The sequence below is a fragment of the Pararge aegeria genome, chromosome 7 (genome assembly GCF_905163445.1).
Source record: "Pararge aegeria chromosome 7, ilParAegt1.1, whole genome shotgun sequence".
NCBI lineage: Eukaryota > Metazoa > Arthropoda > Insecta > Lepidoptera > Nymphalidae > Pararge > Pararge aegeria.
In genome coordinates this window covers 8642746-8669274 of record NC_053186.1, presented here as the reverse complement: position 1 = coordinate 8669274, position 26529 = coordinate 8642746, and the positions used below count along the sequence as shown (strand labels likewise).

Sequence of the window (26529 nt, the reverse complement as noted above, 5' to 3'; positions counted from 1 at the left end):
TAATGTGGATAAAACTCGCCCTTGTCCAGTATGTTATTTGAAAATAAATATTTGATTATCTGTGGTATATCGAGTAGTAAATAGTTAGCCTACGTCTATGCGTAGATCGCGAATCACCATACCCGGTTCTTTACTCATACTATAATATAACATATATAAACCCTTAGTACGGATGAAATGATGAGCTACCGACTAAATATTATCGTTCTATACAAGGTCATTTTAAAACATCACCTTTAAAAAGAATAACTATCTATTACTTGATTTAGAGAAACGATTACAATTCCTGTCTTCATATAAAACTGCAAATTGCCTAAAAATTACAAACCAACTAACTGTAACTAATTGTTATGACTTGACATCACGCCTTTTATCACCAAATTGCACCCTATTTAACTTGGTGTATGTATTTATTAGTTTACTTTGACTAAATAAATAAATTCTTATTTTCTTTGATATACAGTGAAAGTGTATTTACTTTCTCACTGGCAAGACGCAGATTTTTCACGTATTTCGCAACTTAAGACGTACATTAAAACTGTATTAATAATCAAGAAAAAACTAATTCTCTTGTAAATAGATCTCTTTTCATGAACATGAGGAATTAAATTATGTGAAATTAAATAGATACGACATTCAAAGATGAATGTAGGTAAAACCTGGGTAAAACGTACGTTATAGCTATTACATCGCTACCTATAGTATGATCACTGTACCAGACACGGCACTCACCGTCCATTATCCCTGCCGACCCCCCATACTCTGATGGTGTGTATTGGCTGTGTGTGCAAGGTATTCAGGCTCTCCGGGTCGATGAGCTTCAGTGCTCCATCGTCCAAGTCCATGAAGAGGTCTTTTCCCTGGAAATGAAAATTTAGGGTGGAATTAACAGGTGAAATCGGTTAATACCTATAATTATTGAGATAACGGAATATGCGTTTCTCATCATAAAATTTTAGGCCGCAAGATGAAAGAAAGAATAAAGAAAACACCATGGTTCTGCACTATTTATATCTCTAAACTGTTCTCACAAGTAAAAATAAACAATGTTAAATTGAAGATATTGGATTGAAGATAAAGGAGGAACTGAGTTTCTTGCCGGCAAGTTTCAAGTAGAACAAGCCCAACTCAATTTAATTGAGAGTATTCTCTGTTTGACTATTTTGTTTATCTAAGAAGATCGGGTACAAGTTAAGCGCATTTTATAGATGACTTTTCTCACTTTTGTGATCCGGTTACAAAGTACTTACGTCGCCCCAACGTCCAACTTGATCCAGCAAATCATTTCGTCCAAGACTCAAGTCGACAATGCATTTATTGACTGCGCGGCTGGATCGTTCCGGCGTGAGGTCTGCCTCAGAAATCTCCACCCACCCCAGCGAACGCACGAAGAATCGAACCGCACGTCCATCAGACTCGGGACGCGCCGGATAACTGCGCCGCCTGGTGGAAAAATACAACTTAAATTTTTGTTATCGATAAATATATGAATATTTAGGATACCAATTATGGGATTTGGTTAATTTAAAGTTTTGTTTTCTTTTTATAACATCAATGCATTTTATGATTTCCAATAATTATATTGGAAATCATAAAATGCTAAACTCCGTTGGAATTCTTTTAATACGGCTTAATGCAAGCATTACAATGCGTTACATACACCTAAAAGATATCAAAAAACAAACTTTTATTCTGTAAGAACAACATTATTATATTTTGAGTATGAACGTAGTTTAATTAGGATTGGTAGCGATATTTCTATTCTAAATAAAAACTTTGTTTAAACCAGGGTTAGTCGCGATCTTTTGAACTCGGTCAGGGTAAAAAAATCCAGTGTCACTGTTATGTGCATTTATAGTAATCTACTAACCATCATTGGATTCATAAATAGTGAGAGCCTGGAAGCTCTACCAGCATTAGGATAATATCAAAGCATTTATGACAAAAACTTCACCACTTACTTATATGCGACTTCTTCTCTACGTTTTCTTTCAGTATCTTGATCGTGTTGATCCAAAGCACCGCTGGTAGTACTTCTTGTAACGGACGAGGTCATGGCACCTTCATATTTAACGTCTGATAAGTTAGAGCAATCACGCACCATAGATATACGTGACTCTCTCGCTTCTATGGGCGGCATTTTTGGTATTTCTCTTTGGATCGTCCCACTCTTAATGTGCCAGTAGTATGGACCGTCATTATCTGTGAATAAAGAATATTTGAAAATTCACCAATAAGAAAAGTGGTTACTTAGTGCAAAACAATTGTCAACGAACACAGAGCGTAGTAGACTACGGCCTAAAACCTCCTCTTTCTAAGAGAAGATCCGTGCCCTATGCACATTACCATGATGGTCATGATGTTTGGTAGCAAAACAAACCCGAGAAAGTTGACTAAAAGGAGACTAAAACTAAAACCATTTTCCCATAATCTTATTAGATCTTTACCTTCGTGTTTCTCCCATCCTGGAGGCAGTGTTTCTTTCTTCGGTCGCAGTTTGACAGGAATAGCGTAGAGGTCATCGTTCGGGCCCTCCGCGCAATGTGGCACTGAGCTGGAGTGTCTCTTCTCTGAGTCCTCCTGATCGGCCCGCTCCTTCTCCGGTGGGGGTGATTCCCCGCCACCATTTTGTTGAGGCGGCGTAATTAGGCCACTTTTCTCACTGTAAAACATAGTTAATGTAGAAGATGATCCTGTTTCTCCAGAACTTAGACATAGGGGAATATCAAAGCCAAGAAAAATATATAAATTTACTTTTCTCTTTACGGTCTTGCTTTTGTATAAACCTTGAAGCAGGAAGAGGGGTGTTATAAATTTTACTGTGTCGTTTGTTTGCCAGCTTAAGCTGATGGACAGCCAATTGATGGATGAATGAATGCAGTTCTCTGCACTGCTGATGTATCACTTACTAGTGCCCACGATTTTGTCTGCGTGGAATGTATGCCGTCCCATGAGATTAAGAAGTTCTCCTGTGCTACCTTTGACTGTCAGAAACTGTTTATGTGTTTGATAGGCAAGTTCAAAGATGTGCATATTGTGTGGAAACACCACCATCCTCATAATCTGTAGTCGACTAAGCCAACGAGATATACGAATTAATGAAACATTCGTTTAAACTGACAAAGCTCTGTTGATTGCGGACGGTGTGCGCAATTACCATCAAACCACTTAATTAGCTACGTAACAAGTTTATGGTCATCCTCGGGACCCCATTCCTTTGTTTTACGATGCCGTAGTTGACAAACACTGCAGGAAATGTACTCGGAACCAGCAACGAAATAAAGGACAAGCATTGGATAGAATCAGGCGTTACTTTGAGGAATTCCATGATACTATGGAAATTAAGCTTTTAATCTGTATATTATGATTCATAATTTCTTCCATTTTCATACTCCTCACCAAACGGATCTTCAGCAATGTACTCTTTTCCACGTTTCTCTCCTACACCGAAGCATCCTCAGGAGATGTTGACATTGCAATCTTAGCAATTATATATTGTAAAGTAAACATCGCCTGATTATTCTCATCTATAAAGGCTTCCTTTATTTTACTAAATTTACTTTTTGAGACACATTAGATACGTTAATATTTGTGTAATTTTCCTATGAAAACTCAAGCAAACTGGAGTTTTAAGCATTACTAAGTACTTAAAACATTTCTGGGTAGGTTATACCACTATACCCCGGGTTAGGTTATTTTTTTGGTACTTTGCCATAATTGGTTTAAAAATTTTTGATTTGGTTTCTTTGTGCTGGTTCTAAGCAGATTTTTGGTTTCAGGCAACTAGCTGCTGTGAAATTTTGTAACTACTTCGTATACAGTTATACCTACATTAAAATACAGTAGAGTAGAGAGACAAATTTGAAATAAAAATTCTGGGTAGTTTTTTTAAAAAAAATAACTTCGTTTATTAAGTATATCTACTCACTTTGTTTTGTTTACAGGCGAAGACGCTTCGTCCTCCACTCTGAAAACAAAAAAAAGTTACTTAGCAGTTATAGTTAACAGTTATATTACCTGGTAAAAAATATACTATTTTCTTAGCTATGGTTCCTTTTGAGGGATATGATGCTGATAGCTCGATTATAAGTGGAGGTCCCGAGATCGATCCTCGGCAAGGAAATTTGGGATTTTTCTTTTCTGATGTTTAGGTAGCCAACTAGCCACTTGGCAACACTAGGTGGTGTTGCTAAGTGGCTAGTTGGAAGTGTTGGTTGGGCTAGACCACCCTTCCGATACAGTAGTCATGCGATTTAGCGTTCCGCTATGATGACCAGTATAAAGAACGATTAGGGTATTGGTTCGATATAACTTTCTAGGTGTGAATGCAGCCAAGGGCTAAGTTAAACTTTAATCAAGACAAAAGATTCTAAAACACAGAAAAAAAAATATATATCAAAGCTTACGTCGCAATATTGTTACCTTAACCAAAACAAACCGCTTAATTAGTAGAGCATCAAGTTTATACCACCCGCTCTCTAATAGACCTCGAGCATTTTTACGACTTCCAAGTTGACACAAGCTAGGGGGATTTGATTACGGGAACGGACGAGGACATCATTTTGTTTTAGAACGTCTAGTTTTAGTGACTTCAAAAGAATTTTGTTGGTTATTTTTAATACCCACGAGAGCGTTTTAAGCATAAAATTGTGATTATCTCAATGTGGCGAAAAAACAAATAAAAATAATTTGATATTGCTCGCTGTAAAACGTTTAGACAAGACAGTAACTAGACTCTAGTTACTAGATGGTAAGTTTTTATTTTTATTTTATTCCACTACGTGTTAGCCCTTAACTGCAATTTCAGCTAGTGGTAAGTGATGATGCACTCTAAAATGGTAGCGGGCTAACCTGTTAGGGAGTGTGGTAGTCATACCCCTAATAGTTTTCTACCCCAAATCGCACCGCAACACTTAATCGCTCAGCGGTACGATTTTGTCGGTAGGGTGGTTACTAGCCACGGCCAAAGCCTCTCCTACCGAACCAGAGAAAAAATCGGAAATTTTAAAGTTCCAAATCATCCTACTTAAATTATCAGCGCTAACTGTTGCGCCAGGGAGCTCGTCAAAACCTACTTATTAGATGGTACTTAGTTACCATTTACTAATACATGTAACTATTCTAGCTATATATCGGTCGTATAGGTTGATTGGCGCAGGGCAGCGACCTTGCTTACTGAGTCAAAGATTTCCACAACTGGAAAATGTTTGTATGAAGAACATGAATGTTTTTTCAGTGTCTGGGTGTTTATCTGTATATCATAAGTATTTATGTATTTTATTGATAAAAATATTCATCAGTTAGCTTAGTACCCATAACACAAGCTACGCTTATTTTGGGGCTAGATGGCGTTGTGTGTATTGTCGTAGTATATTGATATTTATTTATTTTATATTGGCTCTAAAATACTGACTTGATATGACTGATGGTAGATCAACTTAGCCGTGCATATAGAACTATTAGTATGGTATGTATTTATTTAGGTACTACATGTCTAAATGGTATTTACATTGAATTAAGGTCATACAGAATCCTCATTCAGCCATCACTTGTGATAATTTTTAATAGCAAAAGAAGAATATAAACTTTTCAAAATGTGCCTGTGGCTCGTACACCTTAGGTTAGACACAGGAGTCCAGATACAAAAAAAAAAAAAAACAAAACATTTTTCATGTAGAAATAGCTAAATGTTGTAGATATGAATCTTCAAACATCGAATCGCGTGCTAACATCAAATGAAATCTTAAAACAAATGTACCTCTTTTGTGGATTGTGAATCACTAATTGAAATGAATTGTTGTTTCATGCAGAGTTTAATTCGCTGGATTCAAATTGGTATCTGGGGTAATACATACTTTTGTTCTATATGCACGGCTAAGTTGATCTACCATCAGTCATATCAAGTCAGTATTTTAGAGCCAATATAAAATAAATAAATATCAATATACTACGACAATGCACACATCGCCATCTAGCCCCAAAGTAAGCGTAGCTTGTGGTATGGGTACTAAGATTACTGATGAATATTTTTGTGAATAATAAACATAAATACTTATAATATACGGATAAACACCCAGAGACTGAAAAACATTTATGTTTATAACACAAACATTTTCCAGTTGTGAGAATCGAACCCACGGCCTTGGACCCAGAGCGCAGAGTCGCTGCCCACTGCGCCAATCGGCCGTCAAAATATGTTTAAGGGATAGTAGATTCAGTAACTCAGTGATCGTCTCGTGGTTACAGTTTCAGCCTTCCTTTCGGGGGGACCGAGTTCAATCCCCGACAAGCTCCTCGGATTTTTTAAAGTTATGTGCGATTTTTAATTTAAGGTAATAAAATATCACACGCTTTGACGGCGAAGAAAACATTGTGAGAAAACCTGCATGCCTCAGAGTTCTCCATAATGTTCTCAAAGGTATGTGAAGTTTACGCACTTGGCAAGCGTATCGTGGACTACGGCCCGACTCATTCTGAGTGCTCTATAGGGGGACATTCGGCCCATCGAGGAATTCTTGTGCCCAGCTGGCTGAAAGATGCAAACTGGTTCTCCAGGGCTACAAATCACATGTTAAATCATTGTTTCAATATTATCTAGGACTTTCTTGCTTGTCGCTCGATACTTGAATCTATTTGACCTTAAATGTCACAGATTTAAAAATTTTGGTTGTCACTGCGTATTTTTATGATCACCTTATAGGGAGGTATAGTTTTTTCTAAGTCTCGATTTCAAGTAAAATGTTGGGAAACAAATGTTTTTTTTTTTATTATTATGGATGCTGTAATATCGCTTACCTACCTACTACTAAACCAATAGGGTATACCTACAGGTATTACAGGTATAGGTACCCTATTGCTTTAGTAGGAACCCGTATTATTATAGAGAAGGATTGTAATTGCTGGCATATGAGGCTAACGCCTCAGGTTAATGGTCACAGGGCGGCATTTTGTAGGACGCGTTCCTTGCATGCCTTGCGAAGTGTTGTTTTGTTTTATAGGCAGTGGCGTGCATAGAGGGTATGCACAGGGTATGCAGATGACATAAAATGAAGAAAATCTTAAGTACGAGTTATAAATATTATTATTATTATTATTATATAATAGACTAAGCAGCTTTCGCTGATGCGTCTATATCATTTCTTGCGCTCTTTGTCTTTTTGATGTTTATCCAGTCTATTCTTAAACTAATTCAGTGATTCTGCAGTCACTACATCTTCAGGCAAGGCATTCCACATTTGTATAAATACTTAAGTATAGACTTTTTATAACTCTTATAATGCATTTCCTTAAGTTTTTTATAACTCGTATTGGAGGTTTTCTTCATTTTATATCATCTGCATATCCTGTGAATACCCTCTATGCACGCCATTGTTTATAGGTAAAGGTATTCCGATGAATATCAGGTGCACCATCTTCTTGATAGTGACGCTTTGTAATAGTAATAATAGCAATAACTTGTTACTATTAAAAATGCCGTCAGTTACTAGAAAAGAAGGATCAATGAACGATTCACTTAAGTTTCAATTTAAACCAATTGTTAGAGATACGAGATAAGTTTAACGTCTAACAAAAGATTTTCTTTGTGACTTCAAACTCGAACAGGCATTTTATCTTTCAATTACATGATGAAAAGGGATCTTAGAAGATACAAAGCACTAAGCTTTGTTTAACACTTCGAGATGAAGATATGAATCGGAAGTGGAAAATCTTTATAAAACGCCCCCTTCTATAATATCTTCTACATCTTTATTCTATAATATATCAATGAAGGGCATAAGGCCAAAATGATGGTGGTTGAAAAAAATAGTTTTTGTTTTTTATTGGCAATACCTAGATCTTTATCAAATTAGATCCAAATAATTGCTAAAACAATTGGAGTTCCGAGTTTTTGGAGAAAATATATAATGTCGCAGTGATATGTACATATATCGCTTATTCTTCATCATAGCAATAAAACTAAATTTTTGTAAATTTTTCAAAGCACTGTAGTTATAATTCAATTAAAAACCTTAAGATTCGATACATTATATATAAAATATGCAGTTGTATAATATATATACGATATAAATATGAATTGCTTTCAAGAATTTGGCTGGATTAATTTGTATTTTTATTCAATAGGTACATTTTAATAGACGGCTTTAGTAAAGTAAAGTAAAGCCGTCGCGCTGAGCCTGTCTTCCGCCGTAAAGTACGATAGGGACAGTATCTCAGACAGTATCTTAGATGTAGCTCAGACTGATTTTACCTGTAAAATTTAACTAGACCGAAGTTTCGTATTACGCTGTTTTCTCATCCAGAACTGAGCCGATTAAAAAATTTTTGGCATGAAATTTTTTTAAAAGATCACATCTACGTTTCTCTTTCTTTCTCTCATGTTATTTTTTTATATTTTCGACTTTGAGTTCTTTGCACGTGGTGGCAAAAAAAGTGTTAGAGTGATGGTCATTTAACAGTGTTAGATTATCTAAAGTATTTATCTTTTCAAGGAAAAGAAATGATAGCGACATGTCTACACTGCACTTTGAGTTTACGTTAACAAAATTATTTCTAGATAGAGGCATTATCCTCGGAGGATAGAGGGGAATACATTTGTATTGTATTGTATAACCCCGCCTATACTTTCCTCGTATAAGATACGAAGTCAACTGGGCCATCTTGATATTGCTAAATTATTAATTACACGTTATCAAGACACACGATAGTGTGTCAGACAAGGTACAGCCAAGAATAAGGATTCATTATACGTATATAACGTATTAAAGGTGAAGTTGGCCCACTTCTTTAGTCTATTTGTTCATGTTTGTGTGTCTATCTAAGCTGCTTGGTTCAATATAAGTTATCAGCTGATGTAAAGATTTTCAGCTACATTTACAAACTTCCTACTCCCGCAACTTAATGTCTGCTTACAACTTCTGATAAGTAAATTTGACCCATTGAAACTTTCATGCTTCTACCGACCGCGTAACATCTTCCGCCCGTTTCCCGACCCTTAGGGGTTCTCTTCTAAAAATTTTCTCGAAAACCGGACTTAAAAATGCAAAAGAGATTTTTCAGTTCTAGAGATTTGTCAGCAAACTAAATTTATTTACTTAGGTTAGTAGGTTTAGATTTGGATTCAGTGTTTGCCGCAAGGAAATGCAGCGAGAAAACTTTAATCCAAGATAAGTATATGGATAATGCAAACGTGTTCAGCTCTTACGTGCGCATACTTGTGAATGTCAACAGAACTCTGGATGCACGGTTTTGTATAGAAAACGGTCGCCAGGTGCCGGCAGAATATGAGATCGCAATGCATATTTCATTTCCTTATTGCAATGTTTTCAAACCCGTATTTTATTTTCAACAATGGTTTACATTTTAGAAATACCCTAGCGGTCGTCCGCATAGAAAATCTATATTTACCTACATTTTTTAAACTAATAAGTTCCCAACCTTTTAATCATATCTTACACATAGAAAATATAAAACATTTAAAAAAAAATTATCGATATCCAGAATAAAAAGTTGTCTATTCAACTCTCTCTTTAATAAATTAATTCCAAAAAACCAAAATCACTCGAGGGCTGTACTTTTAAAAAAAGCAATATTCATTTGTTTTTAAATAGGCTACTTTATAAGCTCTTTGTAAACGTCAAGTATGTATGTTTGTAGCGCGCCTACCGCCGCTTCTGTCTTCTACCGAATCTGTCTTCCAGGCAGATTCTGCCGAGTAGGAATTACGAAATTCCCCATCACCTCACCGATCCAATATCACCTTCGGTATCATAACATAGAAGCATATATTAGAGAAATTTTCTACGAAAATAAGAAAATATTTATATCGGTTTATATTACCTAAGTCAATTGTGTATATTCACGTTTTGTTTATGTTGGTCCAACGCGGAAGTAAACAGAAATGGCAACGCGAAAACAATTTACCTCAACTCGGTGGCTCAAACGGCTATAAGGAAACAGGGCTGTGTATATAGAGTCCAATCGATCCACAGGCGTAAAGCTGTAAATAAACTAGACGTACCTAATCGCGTACGGTAAATATAAGTTTTACACACGCTCAGCTGATGTACGGAACTTCGTAGATATTTTATTTTTACATCCGAGCCGAGTGAGCCTGTCACCATTGCTTAAAGCAGGAACATTAGTTTTATATGGCATAGGTACTTTCAGTGGCGTGCACTTCGTGGCGTGAATGAATTGCAGTGGAAACACAATGTAAGTAGACTAAAAGTTATGCCAACCCTAATTCGATTAGCTATAACTCTGAAACAATAGAATTAACATTATTAAAATACCTAACACTGATTTAAGCGATGGTAGTAAGCCTCCGGAAGAGGCCTATGTTGCATTAGTAAGCTACCTTCTATTTACTCAATGTTTTAACTTGTCTAATGACATTTTTCTACTGTCCTACATGTGCGGTAAAGTAGTAAAGTAATTCTTTATGTTCTTCTAATTTTATATTTTAAAATATAAAGTATAGTACACTAAAAAGTAAATAAAATATTGTTTACAATACAAAGAATGGATTATTATATATAATAATATAATATATAATATAATCACTACGTTTTAATCTGTCCTGAATTTAAATTAAATACAGCAACCTTAGAAAATCAGAACGGCGTATTCATAATTTCCAGTAGTAACAGTCATATAGCACTGTTTATTTTTTCTTACAAGTATTTTAAAATATCCTAAAAACGTGCTTTTAGGTGCATAAAAAACGGGGTCCCTACTTTCGTTCTGGAAAATTCTCTCGCTAACGATCCTTGCGGAGAACAAGAAAGGAATTCCAAGCAATAATGGAAGCAGCATTCGTTAAAAACTTTAATTCCGTAGCGGCAGTGAAGAGCCCCTTGAAACACTTGCGTCGATTTGCGTTCAGTAGTTTTACAAGTAGGAGCTTTCAAAATACGCCCTTTAAAGCCTGTTTTAATGTTTAAAAATTGTATTTCTATTTAAATAAGTATAACTTTCACATTTGTTTTATAAATATAACCTTAAATAAACTATGTTAAACTAAATAAAATCGAAAACGTCTTCGAAACCACCGCAGCGAGGCACAGTTCCTAAGATGCTGGCAGCATTGCCCCTTTGAATGGCCAAACTAATTCTTTCTAAGCCTAGTTTAATAATTTAGGTAATTCTATTTTGCAGTAGTCGAAGGGATGTAAGTACCTATAACCACAACCTGGTGTGATTTTTATATATTAAATGAATAAATGCGTGGTGATTATGGGCGAACTCTCTCGTGGCAATAAGAAAAAATACACACGCATATTTTGATAATTTTAAGTTTAGATAGTTCATGATATACAGCATGCGGACAAACAAACGAACGAATAAACGGGCATACAACAGGTTCTGTTGGCACCATTCGGATGCAGACCTTATAAAACAATCGAAAAGACAAACTTCTGCAGTTATAATATTAGTATTTTTTGTCGTGGTTGTGATGTACCTACCTACTGCTACTTCAACTGGATTGGGAAAGGCATAAAACCACTTCATTACACTCGATGCATCCAGAACGATGTCACGTTCTAGTTTAATTCCCGAACGGATTCATGGATGCATTTGAATGGATATTAAACTTTGACAACAGAAGATACTCGCAGAGAAGGATCTCGATGATACCGACCTCTTTATCGACCCCCGGGGGGTTACGACTACTTGCAGGGGTCCATAAGAATGAGATGTAAATGGTGGTTATGTATAATGAATTTAATTTCGAAGGTCGTGACTTCAATCTTGCCTTCTATATATGAATGATTAGAAAATTAAATACATCAGGAAATTGCAACAATTTTTTTTTTACAAATGTAGAGGGAACCAAAGCTGAAAAACATAGCAAGTGATCTACAATACAGTAAAGTTGTGTTTCTCAAACGTTGATCAATGAGTAAAGATTAGTCGGGCAGGGATATATAGCGCGTTTTAACAAATATACTTCCATCACCTAATTAAACTCTTTCAGACTGTTACCCTTTTATTTTCGTTATCCTAAGGTTGCCTGGTAGAGATCGCTAATAAGCAATAAGGCCGCCTTTTGTATACTGCTTCTGTCAATGTTTTTTTATTTTTCTTCTATATTTTTTGTGTGCAAATAAAGAGTGTAAATAAAAGCAAATAAACTCTTTGAGGTTGGATTTGTATAAATCTGGATACAGTTATTGTACCATTTTAATAAATCACCTAAAAAAAATTTTTCTAATTTTTATAAACAAACGCGTCCTCTTATTACGTGCGAATAAAAAAAAATATATATTCCTGCCTCCTAGATATTTCTAATCTGTTTGGTAAATATTACAAAAACATAACAGAACAATATTTTAAATAAATATTGTTCTGTTATGTTTTTTTGCACTATTGGATAAAAGTTACATTCACATAATTTGTCTTAAAGGTTGGTCCTCAAGACAGGCTTTAGAGGTTTGCAAGTTGGAACTAACTTACACCCATTCACAACGACAAACTTGCCAAGTAAACAAGTATATAAATTGTTCACCCAATTTAAACTTTTGCCAACTAAATTAGTTCCGAATTTCGTGGTGAAAAGATTTTCTACAAATGTAAAGCTTTTAACCCCCCACGGAAAAACGACGGGGTGCTATAATTTTGACGTGTCTGTATGTTTGTGTATGTCTGTCTGTGTCATCGTAGCTCCCGAACGGATGAAACTATTGATTTTTTATTTTTTTGTTTAAAAGGTAGGGAGTGTTCTATAGGATAACATACTATTCTCAATATGGGTATCAAATGAACCGGCTTGTAGTATTAGTATTCTACCACTAAGAAGGTGTAACTGCACCAGTAATCACGCCCTTGGCGCCAGAAATAAGCATGGCGATAGTAATTCCTCGGGCAAGCTTTGACACAAAAAGCTCTTCTGCCAATCCTTTCGGGCTAGATTTCCGAAATAAAAAGTAGCTTATAACCTAAGCATATAATCCTCCACTTGTCTATGAAAGTCTCGTCAAATTGGTCCAGCCGTGCCAAACAAATGCATACCATTGTGTTTGTTTAAATCTTATTATTTATACCAGTCTGTTTAGTGGACTTCCTGCTGAGTTTAGGAACACAAGTGTCTCTGCATTTGTGTCCTTAAGCACAGTAGACCTAGTGAGTCTTTAAAAAGAGTCTTATAAAAGACGTTTAAAGTTTTTGTGAGGGACCTGTAAATGCTATTAAAGTAACCATTTGCAGCTCCATCATAAAACATCACTTGTTTTTATACACTACCTACTTATAGTCGAAATAGTTTTAGCATCTAAACATTATATTGTACGTTATATTGTAACAGAGCCGATCCCGTCAACATACTGTTTACAGTTTGACAGAATGTTTTTAAATTATCTTACTGTAGTAATTGTAACTGAAAAAAATATATATGGAGATATATATATATATATATATATGAACCTCGCTGCTACTTGATCTCCTTTAAAGCCTTACAGCTTACTAGGACAGTGCTTTTACGAGGACTCGTGCACCATTATGACAACGACAGGGTGAAAGGTAGAGAAATCTCTGTAGGTACTTATGTGTTACGTGAAATATGTTACCTTACATATGTCTCGCCATGTTGTACCCAGAAATATTATTTAAGTAGATATAAAGTGTTCAAACTGTATTCTCCTTTAATCCCTAATTTCTCAATACGTACGCTTACTTTCGAGTGCAAGTTCTTTATTTAAAATTCTTATTCAAAATTCATTCATTTAAAGTAAGTAACTTTATAAACACCTTCGAAACTCCAAGTTTGAACTCCAAGTAGGGATTCGAGCATCATTTAGGAAGTAAAATCCTACGGAGAAGAGAAATCAGAAGCCGTTCTTTTCAAACATTATGTCATCATGTAGAAAAGAACGGCTCTCATACGGTGAAAATTTACTGTTTTGTTGTTGCCTCAAAATAACACCAAAACACAATTTCCCTAAGAGACTACTAGGTAGGCCCTCGTTGTCTTTTATGAAAATGTAGTAGTAAATTTTGTTATATACATATATATCTAATTCTTTTGTCATGTTATGAAAATCAAATGAGAGTGATGTTTCTCGCATAAAGCGCATATATTATGTAAAACAGGATAAAGTAGGTCTTAAATGTGAATTATTTGGATAAGGATTATTGCATTAAAGTTTTATTGGTGTTAAACTTATTTAGAATTGTTGTGATTTTAAGCTCGATGAAACGAAAATGCGTCCCGGAAAGTAACGATAACAAATAAATGTAAGTTACACATTTTCTTATTTCCATGACACATTACTGGTTAATACATTACACGTTTTGTTTTAGTTACCATGGAAACTGAATAATACGTAATTTATGTTATATATATTAAGCTTTGTAAACATTGATACTCCTGATACTCTATATCCATCTCAAAATCTCATAGACTACTTTTCGTAAGTTTCACTTCAGCCGCGTGTGAATTGCACTGGATTTTTTTAATTAAAAATATTAGTTGTTTTAATATTTGATGGCGTGTATCGTTTAACTCTGTTTAATTAACATAGGTTTTTTAACCAGCAAAGAACATGCCCCAAATATATATCTTCATAATTATTTTAAAAACTACATTCTTGTGAGTCCATTGATTTCAGCAAATTGATAACATAGACTTTAGAGGTATAAAAAAAACAGGCAGAGTAAGTTGCCACAACACACCAGTTTTTAATAATAAAAATATTTCGGGTCGAGAGTAAACAAAAAAAGTGAACATCTCAACTACGCCTATATAAAAAAAACTATTATCCTTCCTTTAGCAAAAATAAAAACCAAAACACGCTTTCCGTTATCAAATAGCGATTTACCCCGAGTCCTTCCTGCAAACTACCGCAGTCTACCACAAAATTGGGGCTCATGACGAGCGTAAAATTTTATCAAAACTCTTACTGAAATACCTACGTAAATAAGTAATCATATTTTCACAGGCTTCTCAAATATAGTTGTAAATGAAAACCGAAATAATACTTCACGGGCTTCAGAGGAACATTATGTACTGTATCTGACGCCTTATCAGTGTGACCGAAAACCTAATAGTTTTTGAGTAAACCCCTACCATAGTTTTATCTAGAAGAAATCAGATACAGCTTCAGATTCAGATCAGATTCTAACTACTTCTACTTTAGGCTATTACAATATATCAATGTATGATATTTAATTCGATTTGGTGATGCTTTGAATCAATAAATGAAAATGAAAACTATTAAAAAATATTTATTATCAAAAACAACATTACAGATTCCATGTTACCGATGGAACTAAACACAAACAAATTTTTGTGGAACTGTAGACGTACACCAATAATTAACTTATTTAATTGCCTCTTTGGTTTAGCGGCGCATGTTCGAATACGGATCACAGAGTTATTAGTTTGATTTTCGGGTCTGGTCAAAAATAGGCGAAGCCGATCTGCCTCGGAGAGAGAAAGAGATACTGGTGCATAATAACATGCTTATTGGCATATGATAATGATAAGATTTGATATTTCTGCAACCAATCAGTTCCGTGTAGGGAATTAGAGCACACCCCGGTCTATTTGCCTTACTCCTTTCAAAGAGGAGGCGTGTGGTTAGCAGTACCTACAAAGCGTGAAATGACCGGATGCGATTTTAGAGCGTTGCAAACTGAAATGGAAGCTGTGATAGCGGGTGGGACCTCGGCTTTACTTGCGGGGGGAGTTCGAACCCCGGAACCCACCTTTTAAGTTTCGTGCGTTTATGAAATATCATTTGCTTTAGCGGTGAAGGAAAACCTCTTGAGGGAACTAGCATGCCAGAGAGTTCTGCATAATTTTCTCAAAGACGTGTAAAGTCCACCAAACCGCACTTAGACAGCGTGGTGGATAATGGCCTAAACCCCTTGATAGAGCGGAGAACCTTGCCCTGGGGCAGTAATGGGTTGATGATGTTATGAAAAACCCTATTATAAAAAGTTTGGGTGTGAATTGCTCTAGCTTCATAGCTAAATATTAATTAAAGCTAAGTTTGTTCTGGGCTCTTCTTAGACGAGGGCGCGTTTGGAACCCTCGTAGCTTTAGGTTTAAGTTGGTGAACGAAGTTATCACCATCCCCTTACAATTATGTAAACATGTAGGTATGTATGAACGATTCATTAGTGCCTGTGATAGGCCTACATGAATAAAGAAAATTTTGATGTTAGACTAAAATTTAATTTCTCTATTTATAACCTAGTTAACGAGCGTGGAACAGTTTTCCCATCTACCTACGGAGGCAATAGCAGAAAGCAATATTAGGTATGACCTATGTATGTGAGTACCTAACTGGTAACGAAACTTGGTACATATTAGTAAATAAGGCGAGAACTAAGTCGTGGCACACAGCGGGGATAGTTTCCTCAGTTTGCTGAAAAGCTCAAAGGAGATCGAGTTGCAGCGCCGAACGTCACGTACTGCAATAAAGTAGGATCACGTGTGGTGCAAGGTGTGAGCGATAAGAGTGCTATAAATAGTGGCTTTAACCTAATATTTTCATCATTCATGTATAATATAACTGTCATTTTTATTAAGCTAGTTCTTTAAAAGTTTTCTTCATTTGTTTAAACATTTATGTTTAAGAGAAATAAAAAATTACAATAAAATAAATAAGTAGTAACATTGATCCCTTTTGCTGAAATAAGAGGCAGATACTTGTAAGATCAAAATTTCAATTAGTACAAGTTTTAGTTACGTTATTGTTTTCTAATTTGCTGTTATTTGAACAATTCAAGTAATTGCATGACCAGAAAACATGCACGGGGATTATGGTGTCGGGTCCCTAAGTATATTTTCCTGTCTTCAAATATTAAAATTTAGATGATGTATTATTATATGATACTAATAAGATCAAAATTTCAAAAACTAAAAATTAATTAAATTAATTTTCTCTCATAAAGTAGCCTTGTTTAAGCTAATAAATGAAAATTTATTTTATTTTTTTGGTTTGCAGCTTGAAAACATCCAAAAAAAATCATGTTTTGGCTTATAACGCCAACGCTTACGATACTTCGGTATTGTTTAACAACTCAGATCTTTATACTTCCAGTTAATATTATGTGTATATTATAATGACTGTAGCATTTTTGGCCTTGCCTTAAATACATGGCCTTTATCTCTTATGAATCACTTTTCTCCTTTTTTTTATTGATATGCAGGTTAATTTTTAAGTTTAATGCTTCGAAAATTTGCACTACGATTTTACGTTATGTAACAAACCCCAATACCCTTATAAAGTTTGTATCTTGTACCAAACCCCAAGCTATATAATTATGTTCCGCCGTAGGATATACGCTCCGTTCGCGGCGGATGCTTGGGGCCAATAAACGAGCGATTACTGATTTTATACTTGCTTTATGATCGAAAATGTTTACTGGGTGTAGATTGGAGACATTTTAAAACGTAAACAGTTTTATAACGTTGTTTGGAGGTTGTAAACATAAAAATTCATGAGGTTGCTCTTAACTTCATTTTGGTTGTCAATAAACAGAAGCGAATTATCGATAAAATGAATTATGAAGATAACTTAAATGTACTAAGTAACGTATACCTTACGTACTTGAAATAAATGTGGATTTTTAATACATTTTGGCATGAATCCAATTGAAACTTTGAAAACTGCAAGGAGTCGCTGTTCACAGGTGAGTCTTGGACGTCCATATTTGTACAGCAATCAAGAGAGCAAGCTGTGGGCCTATTTTAATGAAGAAATATTTGACTTTGACTTTGCTGGTATAAAGAAGAGTTAAAGTAGTTAAATGCATTTGATCCCGTGTTAAATGATGACAAAGTCATGACAGAATCGGGATAACCTTACTACTCAAGTCCTTTTCTCGACCTGCACTTACCGCAGTATTCCTTAATCATTCTCATCTATGAATTTTACATGTTTCACGACTGGCAGTATAATGATTTTGAAAGTAAAGTCATTGGTTATGTCATTACTTGTTTGTTTTTTTTTCTTTTTAACAAATTATTGCGAGATAGAAAGTTGATAATAACTTTAAAATTTACAAGAAAATTAGATAATTGTGTTAATTGAATGTTGGATTTATTTTATTTAAAAACCGTTTTTCGATAGCTTTTGGTTGTTCGTTATGCGTGGCATCAATGAAGAACGACATTATCTGTATTATATTTTACCCGAAAAGATTATAACATAATTACCTCAACAACCTAACCAAGTATAGAAAAAGATAAGTCCGCAATTGTCCATAATCCAAAGCGTGTACACACATCGCGGGTTGCGTGGCGCCGATGCACTGCAGCGCCGATCGATGCACTGCGATTGCGCACTGGAGAGGTCAGTGACCCCGTGACATCACACCATAGCCGCCAGGTCTGCGGGATTTCCGGGATTGTCCCGGAATTTGTTATATCACTTGGATCTACAAAGCATTGCCCCAGTTACAACGCTTTCAACTGACGGCGACGAGCTAAAACTGTATTACTTCAAAATTCATTTATTTCAAGTACTAGGAGTACTTGAAATAAATTCAACGCTTTTGAAGCGTTAAGTCTTTCTGTTTGTTGCGAATGTACCACCTTTTAAAATGGCATGTTCTACTGAGAAGATGCCGGCAAAAAGTAGAACTGCTAGGCTATTTTTAAGGGCGTTGCTGCTTATTTTGGCACTATCCGTGCTGGCGAAGGAGGATTTATAGAAGTTAAACAAATTATAGTGCATTCCAGTAGCGTGCACTGGGTTTCTTACCAGGGTATGCATAAAGCAGAAAAATTGCATAAAATGTCCACAATCCTCCTATACGAACTATATATAAATTATACATATTATTAATTATAACACACGCACACACTTACGCACACTCACACCCACTCACACTCATTAATGCTGTTGTGAATATCGTAAGTGATTATTTTGTAAATTTTGTACTTGTACCTATTGCTTTATATATGTAATCTAGATTTGGCCTTATTTTACTAATAAGATAAACCCTTAACAAAAATTGTTTGTAACGCTGTTGGATTACTAATAAATAAATAAATAAATAAATAAATTATAGGGTAGGCAGTGCTTTTGTGCATATATGAAGTGCACGCCAAGGGTGCATTCTCATTATCAAAATATTACCAGCTCACTACTAAGCACGGGTGTCCTGTCAGTATGAAAAGGGCCTTAGTAAGTTACTGTAGACATCACACACCTTTGAGAACATTATAGCGAACTATCATGGCATGCCACGATGTCTTCCTTGACCGTGCAAAGCAAGAGTAATTTAATTGCCTAAAACGCACATAACTCCAATAAGTTATAGTTGCGTGCCGGGAAAAAAGTTATAGTTCGGTACCACAAAAAGGGGGTCTAAATTCTTAACCACTAGTCTATCACAACATTCTACTGGCAGTGCATAGATAATACGTATTTGAAAGAATGTGTGGTATGTCTATAAAAATATAAAAAAGTGTGGTAGTAATAAGCTCAACATTAGAAAGAAAAGGTTTTTTGTGCTCCGAACTACTAAAACTACTACATAAATAAATAAATCATAAATAAGTATATTACGACACTACAGACATTGCCATCTAGCCCTGAAGTAAGCATAGCTTGTGTTATGGGTACTAAGTGGACTGGTGGATATTTTTATGAATAATATACATAAATAGATATAAATATACACTGAAAAACATTCATTCATAAAATTACTTTTTACTTCTTACTGCTACCACCAGTTCAAATTTCGAACCCGCGCACAGTCAAAGGCTAACTTATAAAAAAAAAAAAACAACATAAAACTACCTTATGAAATGTGTCATGTAGCGTGTGACGCTTGAACATACAAATGTTTCCCATACCGCGAAAGCCAATAGCTTGAATAACTAAAAATGTTAAGTTCAGGGCTGAACGGTTTATGAGTAATATAACTTGGTGTAATTGGATAAATGGATATGTGACTCAATTTTGAAGGCTCTGTGCATCATAACGTCGACTGCCTTATTGACATAGTGTTAATAAATATGTTCGACTTTGAATTGCGAGGTTCTGAGTTTGATTTACCAGCACGGTTAGCATGGGTAGAAGACAATTATCTCCCCGGGGAAATGATAAAAATGTATCTTCTCCCACAGTTTTATCAACTCTCAGAGCACTGGCGCACTAGTCGAAATAATATACAAATAATCTATGTGTGTAAATAGTCTATCTATAAACGAGGGTAAACTTCTCCTATTCTATGTTCGTGTACTTTAGCAGGTGGACAGGTTAATTATATCCCCTCACTATATCCCCTGTGAGGGGATATAATTTTTGTCTCCGGCCTGTGCCCTGCTGATCATAAATGTTTTGGTAAATATTGGGTGTTGCCAGTGATGACCTATGGCTCTGAAACATGGTCGTTAACTATGGGCCTCATAAGAAGGCTTAGAGTCACTCAGCGGGCGATGGAGAGAGCTATGCTCGGAGTATCTCTACGCGATCGAATCAGAAATGTGGAGATTCGTAGAAGAACCAAAGTTACCGACATAGCTCAACGAGTCGCGAAGCTTAAGTGGCAATGGGCCGGGCACATAGTTCGGAGAAAGGATGGACGTTGGGGTCCCAAGGTGCTGGAATGGCAGCCCCGTACTGGTAAGCGCAGCGTTGGTCGACCCCCAACGAGGTGGACAGACGACATTAAGCGCGTCGCAGGTAGCCGTTGGATCCAAGCGGCTCAGAATCGTGGAACTTGGAACTCCCTACAAAAGACCTATGTCCAGCAGTGGACGTCTATCGGTTGATGTGATGATGATGATGATGATGAAATATTGGGTATTAGTCCAGAATTCATAAATTATTAGTCTCCAGCCGTGCCTCGTTCAATTCTTAAAGCCGTAACAAGTATTAACATGCATTAATATGTTTTACTAAAAGGAAAAAATGACAAATTGATCTTTAATCGCACAATTCAAACTACTGGATTGACTTAATTGTGGCATAAGTACTGTAGATAGCTGCTTTAACTTACCTATGTGTCCGCTAAGAATGGTTTTGTTAAACTATGTATAAAAGGAAAAGTGACTGAATGAAAGAAAGTAAAAATAAATAAAAAACCTGATGTTTGATCTAATAAACTACAGCTCAAGCCACAAGATGGATTGATATTGACATTGACATAAAGCCATTATAAAATAGGCCTACGGATGTTTGAGAATCTATCGCTTATGGCTAAAGGAGAGCAAATTCATTCTGTCATGTGATGATTTGCAATACGAAATTGTATGATAGAGTGAATTGAGATTTATTATTGTTTATGCCGTGTGGTGCCCGCAGATTATAATACAGTTGTCACCACACAACACCATCCCGCGGTTTCGTACGAGTCGTGTAGGGTATACGAACGAGAGAACGGACAGCAGCGTCCTCTGTTCTTGTACTAACATCTACTGCGATCACAAACCCGTCTGGTCAGTTGGTTATTGGGAGAGGCCTTTTAGTCCAGCAGTGGACCGTTATAGGCTATTGATCATCAACATCATCATCATCACATTCAACCCGTTACCGGCCCACTACAGAGCACGGGTTTCCTCCCACAACAGGGTTAAGGCCGTAGTCCACCACGCTGGCCCAGTACGGATTGGTGGACTCCACACACCTTTGAGAACCTTATGTTAAACTCTCAGGTATGCTGGTTTCCTCACGATGTTTTCCTTCACCGTTGAAGCAAGTGATATTCTAATTACTTAAAACGCACATAACTTAGAAAAGTTAGAGGTGCGTGCTGGGATTCGAACTCGACCCCCGAAAGTGAAGTCTAGCTCTTACCAAATGCGCTATCACCGCTTATACTCATGTTTGTCAAATTCAAATTGTAAACATTCACACACTATTGATGATAGTCGATTATAAATTTCGGGTGTTATCTGTCGATATGACCTAAAACTTAAGCTAAAAAAGAATCAACACGGCCTTGCATAAGAAATGTGTCATAGCTACTAGGGTCGCACGAACGTACAGCTATTAGCATTCCGCGAACGCCTTTAGCTTGAATAATTTAAAATGTTAAGTTCAGGGCTCTACGCCAATTTATGAGTAATAAGGCATACTCTTATAGGATAAATGGGTGCGTTACTTATAATGGCTGCAATATCTGAGTAATGGACTTTAATTAACGCGGGTGAAACGGCAGAGCCTAGTAAATTTGAAAACATTCGACAACCAAAATTATAAGTATTCGTATTTAGCCACCTAACATTTAACTTAGCTTATTGCATTCATCTAGTCTTCTTATATATGAGGAATGGCTGACCTAGAAAACTGTTCCAAGTTGCCTCGTTTTGGCAACAACTTTGCAAATCATTATTTCTGTTTCTCTATATTTTTTTATATTGCTGCAGGGCACCTACGAGAATGTTTGATAGACTTGTTGTGTGCTTTAGAACTTGATAATATTATATTTTTGGGAGCTTATATAAGAAGATATTTGATCTTTTCCATACCTAACTATGTAGAAGATAGTTTCATCATCATCAATATCAAGCCATTACACCGTATAGGTAAAGCACGGGTCTCCTGTTAGAATACGAAGTTTTTTTTCTAACGGGACTTCACATGCCTCTCGGGTATTTAGGTTTTTTTTCATTTTCTTTATCTTCGCAAGTGATCATTTCTTAAAAGGCCCATTAGGTACTCTCAAAACTCAGAGATATATTATGGGGATTGAACTCGATCCCTCCCGAAAGGAAGGCGAAAGTCCTAACCATTAAGCTGGAAGACATTCTATTAATATTATTTTAATATTGTTGACGCTCTTGTTACAGAATTATTATCTTTATCTAAGTACTTTTTTAACATTCTTATTAACAGGGTAATCCTCTAATACATATATATTTTATTTTCTGTTTTAATGCTTTATTGCATAATATGCGAAAAAAGACATCTGCATTGGCAAAACTCAATGTCTATAAAATTGAGTTTTGCCAAGGCAAATTCTACCAGTATAATATTTGGTAAAGTGTACAGGTTTTTAATTATCTTCAAATTGGTCGGAAATATAGGTTTTGTAATGGTTATAAAAGTATTGTCAGTTTTGTCTCTATACTTTTAATCAGATTAGGTTACACACGAAAATGTATACCCTACAATCCAAGCGATTATACATAATTAAAATCAAAGGCGCCTCGTTCAAGTTTACTACAGGCCCCACCGTGACATAATCCGGCATTGATACGCTCATAAAATTTAACAATACCAACCGAAGTTGACGCTAACAAAAACATGTCCTGGTTTTTTGCTGCACAATCCAAAGATATGCACGGGCGGCGCTCAATTGTTCTGCCTCGTAATTTAATCATGGCTCATGCCTCATACGCGCAACTAGGATATACAAAGCGAGTGAGTGGGACTGGAATTTAGCGTCAATTTTCAACGGACGATAAAAAAACCGCATGTTTTCACATGCCTGCCCAAAAAAGAGGGTTATGTTTTCAGGGTTTATGTAATATACCTATGTAGGTTTCTAAATTCTACCATAACTTCTAAATGCCTGAACAGATATAGATGTATGAGAAATCGTTAGAATTTTTACACTATCCCAATCGACAATGGCTATAATTATAAACAAAAAAAAAATTACTATGGCGGATTTATTGTTATAATCCGTTTTCAAGTGTTATAATCCGATTAGTTTACTGCAGTTGTATTGTTTAATTTCAAAATTAATTTATTTAAAGTAGGCCTACTTACTGTAAGGACTTTTAAACGTAAACTATGTCTGTTGGTTACTACCCGTTGTACTACTCAACCACCTGTTCGGAAAGCTGACTATCGTGAAGAAGCCGGTAAGAATCTTACTTAGTGGATAAAATTTCCAAAATGAACATTTACATTCTGTGATTAGCAGTGGGACATTTCCCACAATCAACTATGAACGTAATTCGAATAGGTAATGAAAACGTTTTTTCGAGTATAATAAAAGGGTAACCTAAATTTAAACACAGACAATAAAAAATGGGCTATACTTAGTTATATTACGTTAGGACTTACCTCCTATTGTCAAGGTAGTCATAGTCTAGAGGCATTTTGTCGTCGTGCATGTCGTCGTACAGGTCTCCGTATAACGCGGACTCGAGGCGCGCCGGGTCCAAATGGTAGTTCGGGTTCTCGTATGAGAGCAGACCATTCTCTGATGACAAAAACACGTTAAGTTAGTATCCATACATTATTTCTGTTCACTACAAGTTATCTCTTGACTGCAATCTCCCAGGCCGTCCTAAGAAGCGCGCGATAAGATAATTATGTCTTCGCCTTATCTCGTCATATCAAATACAAATAGGACGAGAAAATAGTAGACATAATTATCTTATTTCGCGCATGTAACCCTGCTGGCAGGTTAACCTGCTAGGGCAATAATCTTACCCGTAACCCATTTTATCGTATCGGCTACTGATACAGTTATTTTATAAAGTGGGTAAAAAATTAAACTTTGGATAACTATAATTTGATTTATGCCTTTATTATTTTATTAAATTTATTAGAATTTTAACAAATGCGCTGATAAAACTTATTTAATTAGTAAATAGTTTCGAAGAAATAGGTACAATTATATTTGAGTCGTAGCCAGTGGCGTGTATAGAGGGTATGCACAGGGTATGCAGATGATATAAAATGAAGAAAATCTCCAGTACGAGTTACAAAAAACTTAAAGATAAGCATTGTAAGAGTTATAAAAAGTCTACGATTAAGAATTTATAGCCCGTACTGGAGATTTTCTGCACGCCACTGGTCATAGCTAATGTTCATGACATTGTGCCGGTGGTTATTTTGATATAAATATGGGTGCATTGTCTATGACTTCAATCTTCTATGAGAAGCTAGAAGAAGCTAGATTTAAAATTACCAAGTTACCCCTTCCGAGAATCAGACCATGCCCAACCCCATTTAAGACTACAGCCACTACTGTGCCAGGAAGGGTGCCAAAAATCATATGTATTGGCTATGCAGAGTAATTATTATTTTCAGTAATTGCCATATATTTTTTACTGAATTGCTGATATAACATGGCTACGTGGATACATGTGGGTGCTTGGATTGGACGCCAGCGGTCGTAGGTCTTCAGCGTCGGATTACAGGATACCGGCTAAGTGCCGGCATGTCGCGACGTATCGATGGACTCGGAAATTATTTTCTAGATCCGTTGCTGATTGGAAGTAGATACTAATTGACGGCCTTTTGCATAAAGAGGGGTAAACGGGAGGCCTAAAACGCGACGTATCGATGGACTCGGAAATTATTTACTAGATTATTTACTAGATCGGTTGCTGATTGGAAGTAGATACAAATTGACGGCCTTTTGCATAAAGAGGGGTAAACGGGCCACAAAATAAAGGCACTAGCACTCATAAACTTTATCTTTGACCTGAAGATTTCAAATTGGATAGATTATTTGTCATTTTATTCATAAGACTACACGAGCAGAATTTGCACGTTCCTTGTCTTAGAAGCGCATTCGATTATCGAACAAAGAGTCAATAGGACTTATTTACACGCAGATTATTACATGACAGAATAGACAAATATCTCCTGCCTAGTGTCTAGTCTTTTTCTACAGGTACAAGGTAGTGTAACAATCGGAGAGTCATTTTCGATTAACGAAATTGAGAATAGTCTCGAATACGATAACGTCGAAGATGTACTTCGGCCTAACTATAATGAACAAATTATTTCTTAAAGTAGTATTGCGATTTTATTATTTCTAGGTATAGATATAGATTATAGCATCACTCTATGAACATAAATTTGACAAAATTAAAAATATTCACAAGAAATATAAGCCGTCTAACTGTTCACTTATGGACATGGTACCCAAAATGATGGCGCAATTGCCCCGTTTAATAGTTACATTCAGCCGTTGTGCTACATAATAGTAGTATTTTGAAATGATGGTTTTTATTGTAGCAAACCTTGACATCCCTTCAATAAGAATTAAAATTCTGAAACAAGAACATGAAAAATATTAAACTAATACTGCTTTAAGCTATGAAAGCCCCCCCCAAAGCCTGATGTGCCTGTTGGTGGCGGGCTATAGCAAATTATTAAGCTCCCAGTTACATGGCGGAGACATTATTAGACCCCTTTTTGCCCCTTTTTTTATAAAGAAACTATAACGTCAATAAAAATCCTCTGCATCGAAAAACCAATATATATGCCATGTTTTTACCAGATTGGTTGTTATTTGACAGACTGTAACAGACTACCAATAAACTGACAATGGAAAGCGAATTTTGCCACCAGAAGCAGAGATGCTCCGCCGACTCGGCCAATTATACTTAGTCTGTGGTATAATGGTTACGCAGAGCTTCTCTGTGTCTCATTGAACACCAAATTTAGAAAGCCACTATAGATGTGGTTGCCATCAAATAATGCCAAAAGAACTATTACGTACTCGTAGAAGTATGGGCAAACCGAGTTGAAATGAACTCAGATGGAAATTTAGGTTTCAGAATATGGATTTAACAGGTTATTTAATGGCAACTTTCTGCAGTGGCACCCTTGGTTACGAAACCCTAAAAAAATAAACGCGTCGAGTTTCTAACCT

General features: G+C 35.9%; 1 protein-coding gene across 3 annotated transcripts in view; it reads right to left on the bottom strand.

Moving 5' to 3' along the window:
- The window catches only part of LOC120625402 (protein Fe65 homolog), a 70821-nt gene that overhangs the window by 5722 nt on the left and 38570 nt on the right, over nt 1–26529 (bottom strand). For all 3 annotated transcript variants that reach the window (XM_039892453.1, XM_039892454.1, XM_039892455.1), the window contains exons 2-7: nt 23979–24117; nt 3929–3967; nt 2448–2662; nt 1962–2202; nt 1251–1443; nt 733–860 (exon numbers count right to left, since the gene is read on the bottom strand). In XM_039892453.1, coding sequence (XP_039748387.1) covers nt 733–860; nt 1251–1443; nt 1962–2202; nt 2448–2662; nt 3929–3967; nt 23979–24117 — 955 coding nt within the window. The remainder of the gene's footprint in view (nt 1–732; nt 861–1250; nt 1444–1961; nt 2203–2447; nt 2663–3928; nt 3968–23978; nt 24118–26529) is intronic.